Source organism: Blennius ocellaris (assembly GCF_963422515.1).
Source record: "Blennius ocellaris genome assembly, chromosome: 11".
Lineage (NCBI taxonomy): Eukaryota > Metazoa > Chordata > Actinopteri > Blenniiformes > Blenniidae > Blennius > Blennius ocellaris.
Genome location: NC_137660.1, coordinates 6,552,811 through 6,574,627, shown reverse-complemented (window position 1 = coordinate 6,574,627; position 21,817 = coordinate 6,552,811). Strand labels below are relative to the sequence as shown.

Genomic DNA, 21,817 nt, shown 5'->3' with positions numbered 1-21,817 from the left:
GGAGCCCAAAAGTTTCCAGAAAGTTTCGTTTTCGCAAATTTTCACAGTGACAAAACCTTTTTGTTTTTCCCAAAAATTCACCTTGGGAGAAGTTTGGAAAAAGGTGGGTTTTTTAGTGGCTCCAAGCACCGTTGTTGTATGAATACTTGGCGGGGCAAGACTTTATTTCAGGTCTAGTGGCGCCAATGCCAAATTAACGTGGGTGCAAAACCTCTTAGCCACATTATGACAACCATATAGGTGCTGATCCTGTAAAACGGTTGTGCAATGGAAGTAGCCGATTTAAAAAACAAACAAATAAAACACCATGTCACTCAATTTACCACAAGTTCCCTCCAGTTTCACCACTAAAGTAAAAGTTTCAAACTCCACAAAATAATCAACCTCATTATTTTGATTCTTAACGGTTTGTTAGCTTTAGCTGCTAACAAGCTGGTATTTGTGACTACTAGCTCCGGTTCTGTGAAGCAGTGCCTCAATCAGCGCCAGCCAATCAGCTCTGAGCATCTAATGACGTCAGTGGGGCTTCGGGCATCAAAATCACGTGATCTGGATGAACAGGAACCACAGCCTGAGCATGAACACTTACACTTTTCTGCATGCAATACACACTGCATGGTGACAGAGGGGCTAGCTCCACTAATACACTCTCGGTGTGGATCAGGAAGAAACAGCCTGAAGCAGCAAGAAGAGACCAATAACCAGGGAGTACAGTCCTCACACAGTCACTAGGTGCTATATAGGAGGAAGTTTTATTCACAGACAAGAAAATATTGTCCATAATCTTAAAGAATTAATAGCATACTTTGCATGCATTCCTTTCTGATGACAGCAGGTGGCGCCCAGTCCCACCTGCCCCTAATGACCAGTCGCCACTGCACACAATAAAAGAGAGCGTGCAACGGTGCTCATGTACTCAAGTTTATTGACATTAAAGCAATATAGGTGCACAAAATTATGAATACCTTCCACTCCGATCCAAATTCATCAACTTACAAATTCCCGTTCATTTCTTGTTGACCATTTGTATTTTTTTTTTTCAGCAAGAAGCGAGGGGGCGGTCAAGATAAACAACTAACCAATCAAACAGATTCTTTTGGACCTGAAATTAAGAAATGCATTAAACAGCCCACTTTGACATCATCCTTCAAGAGATTTTATTCAAAGAGGAGCTGCTTAATTATGGATACTTGTGAAGTGTGTTGAGCCTTTATTGGGGAAAGAAAAAGAAAAAGAAAAAAATTATTTGTGTGCCATCAGGCCAGGACTTCAAATATTTCAGATTCTTCTTGGATTTCATCTTCCCAGCACAAAAAAGCAAACAGAAAAAGCCCATCTAACTAAGAGGTAGAAACAGGCAACTTCGAAACATTACGGCGGCACACCAGTGAGTACAAGGTTTCTTTTAATAGTTTTTTTCTTTTTTTAAATATTGTAACATGTAATCAATGAGTACTTGCAACCACTCGTCTGATGAAAGATGAGGAAGAGTGAAAGGTAACGAAAACAAAAGGGGGAAATGGTTTAAAAAGAAGCATGCTCGTCCTCAGCGGCTATGAAGAGCACTTTTAAAATAAGATTTTAGTAGGGGTGGACTACTACAACATGCAGTTATTTTGTTACTGCCAGCTGACGCTTCGCTCGGCCTCGGGACGGCGTCTGGACCCCCTCACACTAGACCTTCATCGTTTTGGTTGTTCCAGCAGCGTTCGCCGACATCGTCACTAATTTCTTCTCGTTCGAGGAAAGAGAAGGAATTCTACGCGTTTCTTAAAGCTTTTCTTTATACTATCGGGGTGCTGAGGCTTGAAATCAGTAAGGAAAAAAGAAAAAAACATGCAACACAGAATAAGGGGGGGGGGGGGGGGGGGGGGAACCAACAACCCCAAAACAAACGTGGTTGTGTCACTTCAGACTTCCTAGAATTCCCGGTTTGTGAGGAAAGCGAACGTCGTGAGGCGGCAGACGGAGCGAGCGGTTCTGCTTCAACATGCTAGAGCTTCTATAATTCAGCAGGGAACAGGAAGCGGGGAAACGACGAGAGCGAATGTGAAAACCAAGGTTTGATCTACGCCACGATGATTTCTGCTCGGATGTTTCTTCTTCCTCAGTCTGCGTCGTCCTCCGACTCCTCCTCCTCCGCAGTCTCCAGCCAGGTGAGCCACTGGTTCACCTGAGCGGGGGAGGGGAGCAGCACACGTCAGGATTCAATACAATGATTTCAAATTACAAGTTGTTGTCCCCCCCCACTTGATCTGGTGTTATCTCTTTTTTTCCATTTTATGTAACCAACAAAAACCTTTCTTCATATAAAGGGAAAAAATTATTAAAAAAGAAACCATAATTGTACTTTCTATAAAACACAATAATGCATTACTGTACCTGGAATAGAGCTTTTCCTTTTCCGGGGAATTCTTGGGTGATGTCTTCTTTCCATGCAAGGAAGGCTTCTTCTTCAATGATCTCCATGTCGTAGAAGTTGACAAAGTAGCGCAGCAGCATGCCTGAGAAAACATTGTTTTAATTTTAAATAAGTAGAATGACACGCTGGATTCTTCTGGCGGTGGTGGTGGTGGGGGGGGGGGGGTTCCCCGTCTCATACCTTTAGGGAAGCTGCTGGCGTTGCAGTGCACCTGCAGGGCGTAGAGGGCGCTGACCTGCAGCTCGGTGTGGTCGTGCAGGAACTTCTGCATGACGGGCTTGAAGGCCAGCAGCAGCTGCTTCTCCTGCTCCAGCTGCTCTTTGGAGGGGGCCGCCAGCTGCTCGTCGCCCTCGGCCATGCACAGCTCCTGGGAGATGTACTGGAGGAAACTGGAAGGAGACGGCAGAGACTCAGACGAGACAATCTTTGTTTTAGAAGACCGTCACCGTTTCTTGAATTTTGGTTTACTTGAGAGATTTTGCTTCTGAATCTCTTAATGAAAACCAAAGTGAAAATGTGACTTCCTGTTTATTTGTAATTCCAGTAACAACCCACCGCTCCTCGTGTCGTACCTGGTCATGAGGATGTTGACAAAGCCTTTATCGGTGTGAAGCTTGGGCGAGATGTTGTCTTTAATCCACTTGTAGATGGACTGGGGAGAGGGGTCTGCCTTAATCTGCTTCAGCAGCTCCTTCTCCAGCTTCAGCAGCGGGAACAGGAAGCTCAGGCCCTTCCCCTCCAGGATCTCCAGCATGCGGTCCTTGTTCTGATCGATTTCTGCCAACGACAAACTCATGGTTGAACCTTGGTTGTTCAAAAACAAAGAACATTTCAATAAAAACCAGAAACCTGGCAGCTGGCAATCAGAACAACGGTGATAATTGCTCGTGCAGCATCAATCAAAAAGGTCATCACATAACGATGACTACAAGACTGCAAAACACCAGGGGGGCTGACCCCTGTTAATGTGGACCGAGATCCAAGATCCTCCCTGAACTGACATTTTCACACCAGAAATTTTAGATGGCGACAAAAAACTGCAGCGTAGGATGTGTCATGGAAGTCTGAAGACTGAAGCCCAGTGTAATATTAAGAGTTTTCAACATCGTGTGAGTCACTGAAGGCAAAATAAACCAGTCAATCTACCGACGAGACCAGACAACTGAAACCTCCGAACACGAGTCCCTGCAGTGCACAGGGAACGCCACCGGGGGTCAGTCATGATTCTGATGGGGGAGGGGCTGTCTTGGAGCAGAAGCCAGAAGAAACAACAAAACATGGGAAAAGGAAAAGTGGGAGGTGTCCATGTCACAACTTCATGATAAATTCACAATGACGTCTCCCGGCTCGGTTTTCACCGAATGCTCCGGGCGAAAAGCTCAAAGTAAGCAGGTATTTAAAGTTACTTCCTCGTGCTCCAGTCACACAGATCCCGGCCAATCTGTCATGGATCCTCCAGCCTTTTGTGATTCAACTTTCACATTTATCAGCTTCACATATTTTATTTTCCTTTTCAGGACATTCATAAATGTACTAAAAAGTGTTTTTAAGTTGTGAAAGAAGCTGCTGAGGCTAACTAAGGCCGTGGAGCGGAACGCTAACAGCTCGTTACAAAGCTGCAGAAAATCAGACGCGCAAACCTTCCTAGGTGATATCACAGTCACACATTGTTCTCCTCAAAGAAGATAAACAGACGTGGTCGTAAGGGGTCAGGACGTCCAAGATGCAGTTGCGATTATCTTGGAGTCAGACACGAGGAAGCGGCTCTCTCTACGGGTTGCTGGCAGAAGAGAAGAGAGGGAGGCGGCGGGGACCAGACTGACTGGAGCTCCTCGCCCACATGGAGACCAATCACCCAGGGGCAGCTCCCAGAGGAGCTCACGTAGTTTGGTAAACACGGCTCCTCCAGGGCTGGTAGGTTTCGGCCAACAGACATTCGTTCGCCAGGATCCGTACCTGGGAGCATCTTCTGCATGTTGACTTTGCTCTGCTGGAAGAGGTCGGTGAGCCACTCGCGGTCCTTGAGCTTGGCCGTCTGCTGTAGGCAGAGCAGGAAGAGGGGGAAGTGGGTGCCGTTCTCCAGCGGGTGAGCCAGCTCCGCCACGCTCACGAGCTCTGCGATGATGGCCCGGGCCGCGAACTGGGCCAGGTAGGACTTCACCAGGGGGACGTCCAGCTCGATCTTGGGGCACTGGTCCAGGACGTTCAGGAAAGCCTTGATGAGGGATGAGGGGGGGAAAAAAACAAAAAAAAACCCCCACAAAAAAACAAGAGTTTGAGTAACGATTACCACAAACTTAGCATGCCGAGGTAATTTGACGAGAGTCAGTTCGTACCTGCATGAAGTTCTCTCCGGTGACGAGGCCCTCGGTGCGGAGCGTGTGGATCAGAGTGCTGGCGTGCTCCTTGTCCTCGTCGGGGCGATCCAGAGAGCACACGATGATCTTACCCAGCATCTCTGGCAGGAAGTGCTTCGGAGCCTTCATCTCTCTCACACCACTCACAGCCTCCGTCATGTTCTTTGTGTTCAGGTACTCGGTCACGGTCACCTCCTGCGGGGCGGAGCCAAGCGTGAGCCGCACTGACCACCGGACATGGCGCCATGTAAACAAGCCACACGAAGTGACGGCAGGAAAGCAGCGAGACCCAACATGGAGGCGAGCCTTTACAGTGAGGCACTGAGCTGCTCTGCGCTTTGGTCTTTACCGTCATCTTGAGAAGTTCCTCCCGGGAAGGTGGCGGCTTCTTGTTGATCTTCTGGGGCTTCTCTTGAATGGGCGGAGGGTTGGTCTTCAGGCCGAGCTGTGGGGGCTGAGGGTCAAAGGTCAGGGAGTTAATGCACACGTGCAGGTGAAACAGCTCAGGAGATTTTGAGATCATGTTTATTCCGATTAACCACAGGAAACAAATCGCGGTAAATCAATAAACGCGTTCAATTCATACTCTCACACTTTCCCAGTTGCTTTCAGTTCTTGGCGTCCTGATCGTATTGCAGCGACTCAAATAAGGTCAATGAGTTCGTTTGAGAAGAAATGTTCAATATTGTCTACATGAGCTTTGCTCATCATTTGGTGGAGGGCCGAAGGGGGAGTTGGAGGATTAGAGAAGAATTGGGCGAGTTCGGCTTGTCGTTTTGTGGCATGGTTTAGCGAGACTAACTTTCAAATTCAAGTGTGAATTTGCAAGGTCATTTCTCGTCTTTTCTGGAACTTCCTGGTGATAAAGCAATCGTCATCATTGATTGAGCTGAGGCGATAGACGTACATAATTTCTCCCAGCTTCAGTCTTCATGAAAACTGGCTTGTATGGAACATTTTCAAGGAAGGGTATCACACCACTGACACCGATTTTGGCTCTGAGGCTATTTCGAAGTTTAGTTGGTGAAGTTGGGAATCAGTGACATGTACTTGTCTCTTACCTGTCCCAGAGGAGGGGTTTGGGTGCGGGGGGGCTGAGCACTGGGAGGCATCATGATGGGGATCTGGGGCTGGAGCTTAGGCACCTGGTTCTTATTGAGGAGGAATGACTGAGCAGGCCGGAGGCTGATCTGTGGCATCGGTAACAAGGAGGACGCAACCGGATTAATAAGAGCCTTCAGCAACATCCTCTCCTCGCTAGAGGCTGTGTAAGTGATGCCCTCATCTCTCATAATCGCAATCAGTGGACCAGCTACCAGTTAGAGGGACAGAGATGGAGAGGAGAAGAGGAGGGACAGGAAAGGAGGAGGAGACTAAAGACAGAATGCAGAGCAGAGGAGTAGACCAGTAGCTGGTTGTGTCCCTCAGAATAACGCGTCTTTTTATAATCACTGGGCATCGAGTCAAACATGCAGCGGACGCACATCGAGAAGCCTGGTGTTTTTAACCTCGTCTGCATTGAGCTGTCCTTTCTTGCTGAATCGTGGAGGCGTGTCCTTGGACTGGACCTGCTGCTGGGCCAAGTGGTTCTGGTTGAGGAAATGTTGGTTCTGAACCTGTTTGACGAGAAGGCAATTACAAGGGCTGTCGGGGGGGGGGAGGGGATTTATTTTAGTTTGAAAATCTTTCATTGGGCTCTTTCAGAAGAATTACCTGGTTGGACTTTACAAAAGACTTGGGCCCCGGGTCGAACTGCGACTGTGGTTGGGGGGCGATGTGGCCGCTGTGACCGTTGAAAAGCGGGTTGGGGCGATGGCGTCCCATAGTGGGAGAGTATCTGTCCTGAATAACCCCTGGGCCAGTTCCAATCCCACTGCCTGTGAACACAAAAGTACGGAGATGATGCAATGACAGAAAAGAGACCCAACTACAAATAAGTGGCCGGCGTCGACACAGCATCGTTTTCCCTTGATTGAGGAAGTTTAAAAAAAACAAAACAAAACTGCAGTCTTTCTCTTCAGAGTACTCAACCTGTTGTGAGTAGAATTCTCAGGGAACCATGTGTATCACACTTATTTAGAAGAAAAACAATCATCAGATGGAACTAAGGGCCAGTTTAACATGACTGTGTTCCAAGTGAAAACATCTTTTTTACATAAAATTTTGAAAATGGTGTCAGTTCACACAGAAATGGCAAAAATGCTGAAAATGTAGTTTTCATGTTGGGCCACGAGTGGGCACCTTTTTTCTTTGGTAACAAAACCACACACAGAGAACGAAGGGGGATTACCATTTTGATGACCCAAATATAAAACTACCAAGTCCCAGGAGAATAGAAACTGGGAGTCATGACACTCTGGAGGAAACGTTGTTATTCGTGCATGTGCACAAGAACTCTTCCCTCCAGCCGTGGTGCACATGCACAGCAGAAGCATTTTGGAAAATCCAGGAACCCTTGTTGTGTAAACGGACACAAAAAAACGCCACAAAAGTTTCCAGTTTTTACTTGAAAACATTGTGGTGTAAACGGGGCCATCGTTCATCATCCTAATCTTGTGTCTGACAAGAGATGGCAGTGCATCTGGACATTTTACAGCAGCTAACACAATTTGAGTATTTGTTGTGGTGTCAACAATCCAGTAACTGGTACTTTACAAGTATGCAGTCATAGAAACAAAAATGTTGGTGTCTGCATTGCCACACAATGACTTCTTTTAAATGCACTGCGACAGCCCGGCAACGCTTCATCCAGAGAGCGAGGAGGGAAAGGTCATGTGGACCCAACATAAACAACCAGGGTGAGGAGCATTTTGAGGTCTTGGGATGCCGACAAAACAAACCTGGCATCTGTCCAAACATGTCTGCCAATCCCCCGAGAGTCTCCCTGTCCAATTTCAATCTGTTGGTCATGAAAGGGCTTTCCAGGAAGAAGTCCATCCTCATCCCCTGAGACATGGGCGCTGGGATGAAAACACCCAAATCCTAGAGACAGAGTTATCAAGCATGAAGATTACAGTTCTGTCGAGTCACACTTTGCACATTTCATTCCCTCTGGACTCACTTTCACTGCGTCCTGACGGATCTGGTGAAGCATCTTTGGCCCGTTGTCGATGAAAGCCTTGCGGGGGACCCAGTTGTTTTCTCGCAGTTCCACTGTGTCTTGCAGTAGGAAGCGGATCCTCGCGGGCAACTCCTTGTTGTTCATTAAGGATCGCATACGGCCAAAGTACTGATCCATTAAAGACTGAGAGGGGCAAGAGGAAACAAAAAGCATCTCGTTGCACAGCAGGATTTACAATAGCGTTGACAATTTGTTCAGACGGTCGAACTAAGCTGGAACTTGGAATGACAGTCACCCAGGGCAATATCAATGAGAAAACCATTCCAGAGGATATTTTGTGTGCCTGCCTCTCTCATCCTCTTCGTATGGGACTTTTTTTTTCTTCCAGTTTTGGGGGATTTATTTGGAAAATGTTCACCAAATGACTAACAAAAGTCGTAGCAACATATTCCAAAACATTCCACAAGTTTCAATGTGCTTTTTGCATCTGTGCTCCCAACGGTGCGGGACTAGTTACTCATAGAAAAATTCTAATTAATAAGAAATTAAAAGGCTGCCGAGGATCAGAATCTTTGTGCCTTGCTGCTTAAAGAGGCAGGTGCAAGAATACATTAAATAGTTTGTTTTATGTTCACATCATCGATCATTTTCACACGTTTCGAGCCGACCATCGAATGTTGAATGTGAAAAACCTGAGCCGTTACCTTTGCTTTCTCATGGTCGAGTCTCGGCCCCACTGTTCTCATTATCTGACAGAGGCATTCCAGATCCTCTCCCATATCCTTGAGTTGGACTCTCTTCTTCTTTTCCAGAAGCTTCAGGAGCAGAGACACAGATCAGAAACGGCATCCTCACACCCAAACTGCAACACGCGCCAACCCAGGTGTGCACGTACTGTTTTGATGCACTTATGAAGGATAGATTCATGGATGAGGTCGAGTTTGCCAAGTTCCCCGATGAATTTAATGTTGCCAAGCATCTTGATCTTGGCGATGGCACGCTGCTCCTCCTCCTCAGAAGTAAGAGGGTTGTCATGTTTGTCATAGACTGAAAAGACGGGACAGGAAGTTGGCATTACACTGGATGCAGTGGCAGGAGCTGCATGTCATGCGCCAGTGCTTAAAAAAGTAACCACACTTATGAAACAGTTGAGAGAAAATCCAGTTACAGGCTGATGAGTAACAGGAGCTTCACTTTTTTTCTCCAAAACCGGCCTGCAAGAGGCTCCAATACAGCTCCACCAAGCAAATGGTCAAATTTCACATGATTGTTTTTTTTTTTGTTTTTTTTTTAAACCAATTTCTTAAGAGTAGCGGACACAACACAGAGAGCCGAGATGAAATGTTGGCTTGAAGGCATTAACCTCTGAGCCGTGCGGTCAGGGGAAGTTTGTAAAACCATTCATGAAGCAAGAAGGTTTTTGGACATTTCACTTTATTTAGCACCAGAAGGTTTCATTAAAATTGGCTTTATGCTGTGATTGTAGACATTTTCAGTTGTAACACAATCAAGAAAAAGTTTAAATCTAAAGGTTAAGGGGCCCCTATTGTACCGGTCCGGCACACGCAAGATGAAATTGGGCTGCGTTGGGGCCCCTGAACTAAAACGTGCAAGACCCCTGGTTTATACATTTAGCTGCTTTTGACACGGGTCCTCAACCAGGACAAGTTCCAACTTTTCAGATACAAACAATATACTCTGATAACAAGCCTGTATAACTGTATATTCAGTATTTGCATTCGCATAGATGTGAAAATGTTGTTCGATTCGACAGCAAGCAGTCAAAATATGCTCAAGAACTTACTTTCAACATTTCTGGCGCGGTTTTCAAATTCATCTTGAAGCTTGGAAATCAGCAGTCTTCTGAAGGTCTGCAGTTGGAACAAAGTGTACAACTGTAGTGCATGGTGGCTCTCGTGTTTACATGGCAGGCACAAAATGTGCTTTGAAATAATCTGCTGTTACATCAGACTAAAAGAGCCAATCAAAACAAAGTGAAGAATCCCCATCTTTCTTTAAAAGGTCAGACGGGCACGGATTGCTTGATTAAATCCAAAGAAAACAGAATGTTGTGGGAAGCAAAATACATTTCTAATAAACCACTGGCTGACAGAACAATGGACGTGCGTGGAGAGTGAAAGGCTGCACTCACTGTGCTCTGCTTTTGGGATGTTTGGATCTCAGATGAAGGGCCATCAAAGTTTGGTGCGTCCTCTGCCAAGCGCAGACATAGCTGAGCATAGAGCGAGCTATACTTCGGCTCTTCTAGGGCTTTGTCTACAATCTGACACATGCACACACACACACACACGTCAAGAGTTGGACTGCGGAGGTCATTAAAGTGTGTAGCGGACGGGTATGACTCACTGGGAGCTGCCTGCCAAGACTGGATCTAACATTTCCATTTAGCAAAGTGCTAAAATAACGACAATAAAATAGCAGGCTTACCAGCAAGATGATTCCTTTAAGGACGAGTTTTGAATCTACGCCCGCGTTCAGGAGCTCAAGGCATAGCTTGTCAAACTTGTCAGGCGTGAGCTTGTTGAGTATGCTGGGAAAACAACAACAGGACCGTGTCAGGGTGACTCGGCCTAGGGAAAACCCCTATATTGTCACAGGCGTGAAAGCCTGTTTTTAAGCTTCTTGAGCGTGCATCATGTGCCTGACTCCACAAATGCGCCTTTGTGGACGTCAATGTTAAAGCCACACGTCGGAAATAGTCATGTCTTCATTTATTGTGCTTGTAAACATCACCCGATACAAAGAGGAGACACAACACAAGTGCCTTCAGCTAAACACGGTGATCTGATGACTGGCGCTTCATGGCGCCCAAACAATGAAGGCTTTTTTAACCCTTACACCCACTTTCATACATTTTTCCAGAGTTAAAGCCATATATCAATTTTTAATACATCATTTTATTTCATTTTGACTTTTTGAAGCATTTGTGCAGTCTTCATGCATTTCACACACTTTGGTCTTGTTGTAGGCCTAAATGAACCACATTTGTTTTTTCATCTAGTTAATAATCATACTGATATTTCTTTCTGCCAATGTTTTAGCTTAAGTGCCTTTTGTTTGTTTTGTAGCCAGAACTGCCTCATTGAAAGAACATGCTTAATCCCACTGCTGTTATAGCATTAAACCAAATGCAGTGTCATTTTTAAATGCATTTCCTATTCTTTCACCCACTCGGGAGGGGGGGAATAAACGATGACAGTTACAGAATTCAAGGGCCCAATTATTAAGACTTATGTTAATTTGTCAGCCGAGCAATCATGGGAAATATTTAGCATGAACTGTACTCAACAGCTGACGGTGATGTGAAACAGAGCATGCCTGAAATGACGCTTCCTCTGGACTCTGAAAGGCCCAATAAAGAGGATGAATGGGGGAAAAAAAAAAAACAAGCTATTTGTGTGAGGAGAAGGGTGATCTACTTGGAAATTGGTCTTTGCACTCACCCCCTCACTTTCCTGAAGATTGCATCGTGTCGCTCTTTTTCGTTGCTGGAGTTGACATCTCGTCTAGTGCTTCGTGAAGGAACCCATTTCTGAGCGCTTTGCCCTGGGGTTTTCCCCAGGAACTCGCTGCAGAGGCAGAGACACAAGGAGCTCAGCGAAGTGGAATGACGCTACCGTCGCAACACATCAGAAGCAGGAAAGCCTCCATCTTACTACCCCTAAAAACACAGGACCTCCAGATAGAAATGAATAGGCAACCGCTTACACTAATGCATCTTTCATGAGATGTGACCCTTTTATTGTTAAATGATCCCGGGCGGCTGCTGCATGTCCGCTGCCAAATTCATGTTCCAGCACTTCTTGGAATTCAAATCCCAGTTTCCTGGTATTTTCACCCTCTAATCAACAGAGCTGCTGACTATAATTGCACAATGGATAAAACTATTGACAACGGTCACCAGAGGCAAACTAGCATCGGCACTCATGTTTACCAAGCATTTCCTATTGATCAAACTTTGGAATCATGATAAAAATTAGAAGGCACATTACATTACTGAAAGTGGTAGAAAAAAATGAAGTTCATCAAAACAGGAAAAATACATTTTGCCGCCAAGTAGAAGAAAAAAACTAAAGAAAGCAAAACCCATTAAACCACAGCATCAAACTTTACACCTTTAAAAAAAAAAAAAAAAAAAAAAAACTAAACTGCACACTTTTAATTAAATAGCATTAACTATGCGAGTTTATAACATGATCAATTCCAACACCCTTCACTAACCTTGCCAGCTAACGATGCGCAAAGGCAGGTCGTGCCACGGGGCTTCTAATTTCCCGGGGGTGTTCATGTTTGCTGGATTTGACTTGATTAAAGCTACGTTTACATGACTTTGCTTTTACTTTTCAGTAAAGTTACACGTTTACACGGCGACATTCTGGAAACGATGTTCATTTACACGGCAATGGCAGAAACACCAAAAATGATACCATTAGCATGCCAAGGCACGAGTGTTTGTTGGTTGCTTTTGTAATAAAACCACACATGGAGAAAAAAAATACACTACAAACAGCAACAATGGCAAGTACATGGACATTCATATCAAAATCCGTTTAAATGTTTCACTCCGAACCAACCTGTTGCCGACAGTCTTGGGATAGTGCTGAGGTGCACCCCTATCACCTCCTCCCCCCGAAGAAGCACTGCAAGGAGAAAATAAATATAGAAATAAATAAATAAAAGCATTAGATTCACGCTACGCTGAGCGAGGCTGCGTCTCCACCTCGGAGGAGAAGAGATTAATTATGCTGCATATTCATTTGCACAGTCATCCTTCACTACAAACTCCAGAACAAAAGCTCTCATCTACAGGACAGATTACGTTCAAAAAAACACTTGTCAAAAACAAAGGCTTCAGGGAATTATGTACAACCTTGCATGTAAACATTTTTTGAATAGAGGTATTTAGATTCTGTGCGTATGGCATACATGTCTCATCAATTACTGGGGATTTACTGAAGCGCTGACGGGAATAAACACTGCATGGTGGGTCGTCACAAAGCTGCGCGTCTGGCTTGCCCACATTGTCGTCTGCACTAAAAAAAAACACGTCTGCTTGATCAGGAACCGGAACTAAATCATTAAGATCTTATCAAAGAATTACAGCTTGTTATTTAAAGGTTGTCCAAAAGTAGCAATGCATGTATCTGGTCCCGTTTACACCACAACATTTCAAGTGAAAACGCATCGTTTTTATGTTTTCATTTCAGAAAAGTTTCACGTTTACATGCCAACGTTATGAAACGTTTTAAACGGCAATGGCAGAAATGCTGAAAATTATGTGTTTAATGCTGTTGCCTGTTTTTGTAATGAAACCAGACACACATGCAGGAGAGAACAATATACTATAAACAATAACAAGTACATGGACAGACGACAGAGTTGGCTTGCCATCACAGGCGATTCAACTATTTAACTACCAAGTCCCACAACATTATGGACTGGGAGACACGACGCTCGGGAAGCAAACACTATTGTCTGTCTATTTGTGCATTTACAGAAGAACCATTTACTACAGGTGTGGTGTGTGTGTGCACAGGAGCAGCGCTTCCGCCATCGAGACGACGACGGAGTCCGACTGTTTTCTAAAGGTTGCATTTTAGTGGCTCCAAACACCATTGTTGTGTAAATGGGGAAACCAAAACGACGAAAGGTTTTGCATTTCCACTTGAAATGATTATGGAGAGTGTAATAAACGGGCCCTTAAACCACCTGTTACGGCTTCGGAGTTTGATGTGAACTCATATTTGTGGGAGTGGCCTATTTATGCCTCTCTATGAACACTATGCCTCTCGACAAAGTCCACCTCAAGTCATTAAGAAGATTTACCAGTTGTCTTGTCGGTTAACTCGCAGGCTTCTGAACCCGTTAAAAAAGGATTCAATTATTGGTTTAAGTTGCCTTTAAAATGAAGCTGCAGTAATTCACAAAGTCTATTTCATTCAGAGCAAGTCAAAACAGCTGTTTCTTGTTGCACATTAAATGAATTTTAAATTCAGATGGATTCTCTGGGTTCATGAAAATGTAAAAAAAAAAATCCAGACCTCATGACGCATTTAGCCTTTCACTACTTGCTGATACGAGTACTCATTAAATGTCATGAAGCCCGATTCATACACGAAGCCTATGCATCGCTGCAAACCACCTCCACACAGCTTCTGCATCAACCTCTGCACACCTAAAACAGCCTGATACTGGCATTGGTGCATTGCTAGTGTTTAGTGCCGGCTATTCTCTAAAAACTAAACAAATGTTCAACAACTTCCTCTTACACATAACCAGCATTTTTCAAGCACTCTCAGTGGAGTTTCACTCGCTGGTTTTAAACATTTTAAATATGCTTAAGTTCAAGAGTTGTGATGTCATGTTGGTAAACTGCACAAGTGAGATGAATGACTACACAGACTTCCCCTTCCATTAAGGATTCCAGGCGATGTGCCAGTGTTTAACCTTTGCATTATTAAAATTAAAAACAACAACACCAGGATACATTTGTTTGCTTTGCTGCGCCAAGAACACGGTGAGCCATTACCATCAGGAACTGTGGGTGTAAGACAACTAGAATACATCACTTCATCCATTAAGACCTGCAGCAGTGTGCAATCGTTTTTCTACTGTACATTTCTGCCACTGGACTTATCTCTCCAAGACATTAACAATTTATATATGACAATTATGTGTTTTACTTCCCCCCAGAACAGTCACAGTATGAGCTTATACATGTACATGTAAAGGTTCATGAGTAAAGCATATAAACTGGGCAGTTGGTAAAGTCACTTTAACTGGAGAGGAAACACTGTTTATAGAGTAGCTATACCAAATTTAGTCTCTATGTCTCCCCACAGAAAATACAAGAAGGCCGTTGCTGGGCTAATCCCCCGCCGGAGGGCTTTATATTTTTCACAAAGCCAGCTCTAAGGCAGCACACTTGGTACACTAGAGGGTGTTCCATGGGTCCTACTAGATAATTATGTAGAATCTGAAAGGTCTTCTTCATAAGCTATGTCAAAATACATCTCCAGAGCCCAAAAGGTGTTTTTATGCACTTTGTGACCCTGTGACCTGATATGCAAATTAGGTCATGGTCACCATGGTGCCCCTTCTCCCCAGGTGGAGTGTCCATGTGTGAAGTTTGGTGACTGTGGGCCCAGGAACTGCTGAGAAATGAGGAGAAATGTTTATATGAAAATACATGTATTGTGCAACCATGACGAGCAAACTTCAGACCCTACCAATCTTCAAGGTCAGGTCACTTGGTGTACTGGAGGTTATCCCTGGAGTGTGTATCATGTGTGTATAAAATTTCAGAGCCCTAGCTCAAAAACCTAGGCCTCCAGAGCCCAAAATGTGTTTTTAAGCACTTCGTGACCCTGTGACCTACTTAATATGCAAATTAGGTCAAGGTCACCATAGTATCCCTTCCCCCTCTGAGATGTATCCACATGTGAAGTTTGGTCACTGTGGGCCCAGGGGTTGCCGAGATATAGGTAGAAACGTTCGAACGTACGTACGGAGACTGTTTCAAGATCCCCCTTCGGGGCCTATCAGCCACGGCGGGGGATAATAAACCGCCTACATGTTTTATCCATCTGTGCTGAGCAATCATCACTCCAAGTTACTCCTTTTAACAGTAACTAAGTTAGATTACAAGAAACTTTTTAGTTACTTTCAGCAGTGGCCGACATCACCCCCCCCCCATCGTCTCAACATAAAAACGACCACCAATTTTGCCAAAAACTCAATTCTGATCACTGCCTGGCCTCCTGCTGATACATATTTAACCTTCATTCTTTGTTGTATTTATATATATATATATAAGGAGCGGCCCACTACAGGGAGCCCCGAGAGAGGCTGCAGCCACATGACATGGATAGACATGACATGGCAACGATTTGAAATGAGAAGGCAAAATTTTCATTGCGTGTTGGGTGTCTGTTTACACAACAATGGTGCTCGCAGCCACTGAAAACGCGACTTTTTGGAAACATTTCCAAGGGTGGCCTTGAGAAAACGAGAATGCCTGGTTCTGCTCCGAGGCCCGTCTCCTTGTTGACGGCCGATACGCTGCTACTGTGCAAACACACCACGCCCGTGGGAAATAGTTCTTCTGCGTATGTACGAGTAGATGGACAAAAACAAGGCCAGCATCCAGAGTGTCATGGCTCCCAGTCCATATTCTCCTGGACTTGATAGTTTTATACTTGACAGTCACCGGAAACACAATCCGACTTCCATTTCCATGAGAATGTCTGTGCACTTGCCATTGTTAGGGTTTATAGCGTATTGTTCCCTTCACGCAGGTGTGGTTTCACTACATAAACAAACAAAAGCACCCACGAGTGGCCCAACATGCTAACTACATTGTTATGAGTATTTCTGCCATTACAAAGGAGACAAACATCACTTTCTGAACGTTGCTGTGTAAACGTGAGACTTTTCTGAAACACGAGCGCAAAAATTATGTGTTTTCACACTAATAGTCATGAAAACGGGGCCTAAAACTGCCTCGCTTGAGCTTTGGCATTTCCGTAACAATATCTTAATGCAAACAAACCCTCAATTTAGTGTACAGTGGGAACAGGGTGTGTGCTACTATCAGCAGTCCACAAACAAGTGGACAGAAAAGCTCCCAAGGCTCGCAGAGTGCACCCAACCCCCCCTTTTTAAAAAGGTCTCACAAAGGAAAGTGTGCGACAGCCATTTTGAGGATTTCCACATCCTGCTTTGTTGCAAAGGCTGGAAGTTTCAACCCAAACTGTGATTTTCTATTTTTTCCCCCCCCATCTGCCCCGATTCACATTTGGTGTTTTGCCTGCAGTGTCGGGGTCATTACCTGAAACGAGAAGCACCCCCTTCTGCAATCACACTCTCCACTTTGGCGGCTTGACAATGAAGAATACTCAAAAGAATAAGAATAATAGGAGGGGGTGGGGAAAACGGTGCTGGAGGAAGAGAAAAAAGCAATTAGAAGCTGTGGAGAGAAAAAAAAAAAAACAGCCAGACACACAGATCTAAATGCAGCTGTGAGAGTTATTGTAATATGTGCATTAGGGCTGCTCCATTATGGAAAAAAAAAAAATCATAATCACAATTATTTTGGGCAATATTGAAATCGTGATTGTTTACACCATTATACGTGAGAACCATGCTTCTCTAAATTGTTCACAAGCTCAGAAAAACATGTTTTCTACTTCACTGCAATGCATTAGCTCTTTACAAACTGTTTCATCCTTCGGATATACGAACACTTCATGTACTGAAAAAAGTTAAATATACAGTGCTAAAGCACAAAACAATGTTTAATGCTCGCCACCGTCAGCATTACTTTGCTTTACAATGACACGTAACCTAACAACTGGTGCAACACGCTGTTATTTGGATCATCAATATATGTTTTGATTTCCCATTTCAGAGGGCTCTTATTTTGACATGTAAAATCAGATTGGACAGGGTCTTGGTTAGGCCTTGAGAAAACGAGAATGCCTGGTTCATTCCATTTCAGCCTGAAATGGAATGAATGTATGACAACAGGGAATTTTCTTTCTGTATGATTCTGAAGTTCAAAGGAATGGAGCCCAGAAGTGCTATTTCAGAGGGCCCTTATTTTAATATGCCACTTCCTGGCCTACTAAAGTTAAATGGGTTCATGGCAAGATGGATGTAATATAATATAAATCACTTTTTGCTCCTATAGGCAATAAGTTTGATTAATACCATTAATAGCTTATATTAATGACGCATTAATTTATCCTACTTGTTGTGTGTTATTAGCAGTCGTGTTAATGTGTTGTATTAACCCAACTTCATGAAGATGAGTTGTCATTCACTGGAACGTCACTTTTATTTTCGAATCCGTCAAGTACAGTAGTTAACTACAGTAAACAGAGCAGCGTCTGGCTTGACGCCAGTGAGAATTAACACGAAACAGACGCCTGATGTGCGTTATTGACACTGATATAACAATCTGTGTCAGATTAAAAAAACAACAACAAAGCAACCGGCTAGCTCATTAGCTTTTCCATCAAACCGCGACGTCACGACAGAAAATGTTTGTATTGTGTATCCGTCGCGGTGCAAAGTAATGCAGCGGCAGATCTGTGTCTGCTTCAAGCCGCTTAGCCGTCCTGAATGGAGGACAGGGCCAGCCTGGAAGCAGCCGCACCACTGGCGCAGTGACACGGGCAGGGCAGCATAGCGAGGCCGGCCCCCGAACTCCCTTCCATCCCCTCCCCCTGGTTCTCATGCAGGTTTATGTCCACATAAATACACTGCAACGGGATGTCATGCATGCGCACTCTCGATATACATTTTATTTCTCTGCAAATGCCAGTCAATAGTAGACTGTCGACGACGCCATTTTCTGGCTGCCTCAATCAGTCGTCGGTGCGCTAGGCTACAGACCGAGCGACCGGCTCCGGGGCTTTAATGCGCCGCTGTTAGCAAGCTGCAGCGAAACGTTAGCTCCTCCAACACAGGAGCCATTTTGGATCAGCCGGTGCGGCTTTCGGGAAGGAAATTACCTTACCTTCACCGAAGCAACTTCAGCTTGGTATTGTCGTGTGGCTACCAAAGAAGAAATGAGACATGTGGAGGAGGGAAAAATGCGGGTTTTGCAACGGACTCAGGAGAGCTCCAGGCAGAAAGATGACCGCACAGTCACACACATCTAACCCTCTCTCCTTTAGCTAGCTGTGAAAGCGCAGCAGTTGCAGCCTTATGGGGAAGAACGGCGTCAATTTCAATTGGTCGAGCGTTTTGTTGCCATGTCAATTCTAGCTAATCACAGCAAAGGATTTCTGTTTTGGGCGGGTCCTCTTGCGCATATTGTCCAATGAGAGGGCGCCCAAAACAAACGAGGCCGCCTCAATCAGTTGATTGGCATGAAGTCAATGTCTAAAATGAAGAGCAGTCGCTCAACTCCACAAATGTGCAATTGCACTAAAAAAACAACAACTTTGATGCTGTTTTTGAAGCTTGTTTGCATGCCACCCCCCGATTATTACACAATATTAAGATTTTAGCAAAATAGCTTCCTTCCGTTAGGGGACATAATAAGCAGGTTGACAGCTTTCATTTAACAATTTTTCAGCACAAAACATGCTTTCAGTTAAAATTTTGTCTATTGTTTCAATGAAGCCATATTCTATGTAACTATATTTTTGACAGATTCAGCTATTGATTTAGTCTGGCTCGCCAACATCTTTTGTTCCACTACTGACACTGTTGACGTGAACACGAAAGGCTGTTTTATGCTTGATGTCCGTGAGCTCCATACAGTAGTGGTGTGTGATACTCCAAGATTGGGTATTGTTAAAATTAACCGACAATGTGCCGAGGCCCAGTGACAGGAAAATTCTACTCGCCTCGGAGTAGGAGTGAGAAACCACATGCACGCAAGGACACGGACATTAGATACAAATAAGTAACTTTTATATGGCATGAAAAGATACAAGCACAATAGAGAGAAGTGAAAACTTGCCCAGCAACAGGGGCGAGGGGCAGATCCCAGGAGGAGAGGTAAAACAGACAGCCCTGCAGCAGTTCGGGGCCCTTGGGCCATTCTCTGCTCGTATTCGTACGGTTCAGAGACGCAAGATCCATTCGTGGTGACCTGCTCCGAGAACCCGGGAAATTTCCTGTAAGGCTTGGTATTTACTCACTGTTTTAATAAACTTCATTGTTAATCCACACTCAAGGTTTGCTAAACTCACTCATTTTGTGTTCGTCCCCTTCCTCGGGAGCTGGACGTCCCCCTCCCTGGGGCAGCGGGCCCCGAAAGCGGACAGTATCGATCCAATACCAAGTAAATAAAAGACCAGTATCGCCGATATCGATCCGATACTGATACTTCATAATATTCAAGGTTAATGCACCATCAAACTGATAAATCTGGATAAACTTCATGACCTTTATATTTTTATAAGATACTTCCTTTGCTTTATTGATTAGTTAAAACCTAGGACAGAATTGGAGTTTGTTGGTAAACAGAAATTACTTTATCATAAAAAAAATGTATGTTCAAATAACAGTAAGAAATCAATTTTGTCCCACATATTGGAATGTCTGGATTTTTTTTTATTCAATGAAGAAAGTGTAGAAAAAAAATAATTCAGTATTCACAGCAGTTCAACATTGCACAAATACTTAGACAGATTTGATAGTTACACACAAAAGAATACTTTAAACTTTGCATATATGCATAGATAATTAGATAAATATATATGTATACAGTATATACACATAGAAATATGGGGAGATTGACATAGTAGGGTTTATTTACAATATTTTCAGAATTCAAAATATAGCATAAATGTATAATAACATGTTTCCATTGAATAAATCACTTTATACTTTTTGAGTTAGCTAAACTAACAAATGACCAGATGCACTTTGAAAATTAAAATATCTATTGCTGAAAATGACTTATGCATTAGTTCCTCATTATTATTTAGCTGGATATTATCCATCAGACTGAAAGGCTTCTGCCAACATCTCCTGCCTCTGGTTTGGAGGTCTGGATCCCTCAGAGCCAGAGGAGGAGGAATTTTTCTCCTCTTTCCTTTTCTTTAACTCATTTTCATTGGGATGAATTTTCATAAAATGTGTTTCCACTGTGTTGGTCAAACTTTTTGCAAATGACACAACTTGCTGTTGTTTCATTTTCAGTTTGAAAAAAGAGCCACACCGCGCTGCTCTTCCTCTCTAGCTCTGCCATTCTTCTGCAATCGCTGGTGTGCTGCTGGTTCTGCTGCCTGGCGCCTGACTCACGTGAAGGTGTAAAATGAAAACAGGAGAGGAGGAGGAGGAGGAGGAGGAGGAGGAGGAGCCAAGTGACGTGTGTGCACCTGCGCTCAGAGTGGCATTTGCATGTGGGGTGCATACATAGAGAACCTGACACCAAGTATTGATCTCATTCCACTGGCATCGTTCGATGTCGATACCAACGTGGGTATTGATATTATCCGCCCACCACTACCATACAGCTTCGTGCAGTAGAATTACGTCATTTCAGCCACCACGCCCCTCCGTGCGGACCTGTTCACATTGACGACACCGCTCTGTGGGCTTCCAAGTTTTTCTTGCTACATGGACAGGGACGACATCTCACAATCTCATTGGACCGGCTTTCTTTGTTCAACTGAAGAAAATGTTGAACTCTTCTTCACACAGAATTTACTTTCAACTCATCCGCCTCTGCCAGCTTTCGCACTGCATATTTCCAAGTCAAGGATGGTCTGCTGTATACGTCTCAGGCTGCATCGCAGGTCATGACCTCTCCTACGTGCAGCCTAGAAAATAATTGGAGACCTCCATCAGCCCAGACACCCCCCAAAAGTCCCCAAGGTATTACCAAGTAATAGACCATCCACCTCTTCACCTTTACTGTGGCATTGTTTCTCAGAAAACATTTACAGAGCCAGGATAGGATGGGGACAAAAATGTAATAGCCTTACGCAACTGTCACTTTTATTTTTTTTAAATAAAATTGATTAATTGACTTTAAGTCTTGGTCAACAGAACTGACAGTTTTTGTTTCTAATAGCATTGTACCGTATCTTTTGTTTGGAAATTATACTAACATGTGTTTGGTCCGTTAAAAAGCCCCTGGCTCGATTGCTACATTACTTTGCGCCAAACAAGCAGACCGAGTTAAAAGAAAACTAAATCTCAGTATGCCTACAAATCGTACTTCACACAAAACCCAAAGTGCATTTCAAGGATATACTATACTTTAAGACAGGGGTGTCAAACATGAGGCCCGTAGGCCAAAACCAGCCTGTAAGTGGATCCAATCCGGCCAAACCACCAAGCAAGAAAACATCCATTCAATTCAACTCAATTAAACTTTATTTATATAGCACCAAATACAACACAGTCATTCCTAGGTGCCTTTAACAGAGAAAAGAGAAAAACCCAATGGATCCACATGAGCAAGCAGGTTTATTTGCGACTGTGGAA

At 44.1% G+C, this 21,817-nt stretch overlaps 1 protein-coding gene across 1 annotated transcript in view; it reads right to left on the bottom strand.

Annotated features, from left to right (window-relative positions):
• Positions 1–907: 907 nt before the first annotated feature.
• The window catches only part of eif4g2b (eukaryotic translation initiation factor 4, gamma 2b), a gene marked incomplete at its 5' end in the record, with an annotated part of 100,477 nt that continues 79,567 nt past the window's right edge, over positions 908–21,817 (bottom strand). Inside the window, 20 exons of the mRNA XM_080505530.1 lie at positions 908–2,173; positions 2,383–2,504; positions 2,603–2,811; positions 2,995–3,199; positions 4,379–4,637; positions 4,759–4,974; positions 5,129–5,233; positions 5,841–5,969; positions 6,264–6,395; positions 6,493–6,656; positions 7,620–7,761; positions 7,841–8,023; positions 8,545–8,655; positions 8,736–8,887; positions 9,645–9,711; positions 9,993–10,124; positions 10,289–10,391; positions 11,305–11,430; positions 12,436–12,501; positions 16,692–16,800. Coding sequence (XP_080361656.1) covers positions 2,108–2,173; positions 2,383–2,504; positions 2,603–2,811; positions 2,995–3,199; positions 4,379–4,637; positions 4,759–4,974; positions 5,129–5,233; positions 5,841–5,969; positions 6,264–6,395; positions 6,493–6,656; positions 7,620–7,761; positions 7,841–8,023; positions 8,545–8,655; positions 8,736–8,887; positions 9,645–9,711; positions 9,993–10,124; positions 10,289–10,391; positions 11,305–11,430; positions 12,436–12,501; positions 16,692–16,800 — 2,798 coding nt within the window. The 3' untranslated portion in view covers positions 908–2,107. The remainder of the gene's footprint in view (positions 2,174–2,382; positions 2,505–2,602; positions 2,812–2,994; positions 3,200–4,378; positions 4,638–4,758; positions 4,975–5,128; positions 5,234–5,840; positions 5,970–6,263; positions 6,396–6,492; positions 6,657–7,619; positions 7,762–7,840; positions 8,024–8,544; positions 8,656–8,735; positions 8,888–9,644; positions 9,712–9,992; positions 10,125–10,288; positions 10,392–11,304; positions 11,431–12,435; positions 12,502–16,691; positions 16,801–21,817) is intronic.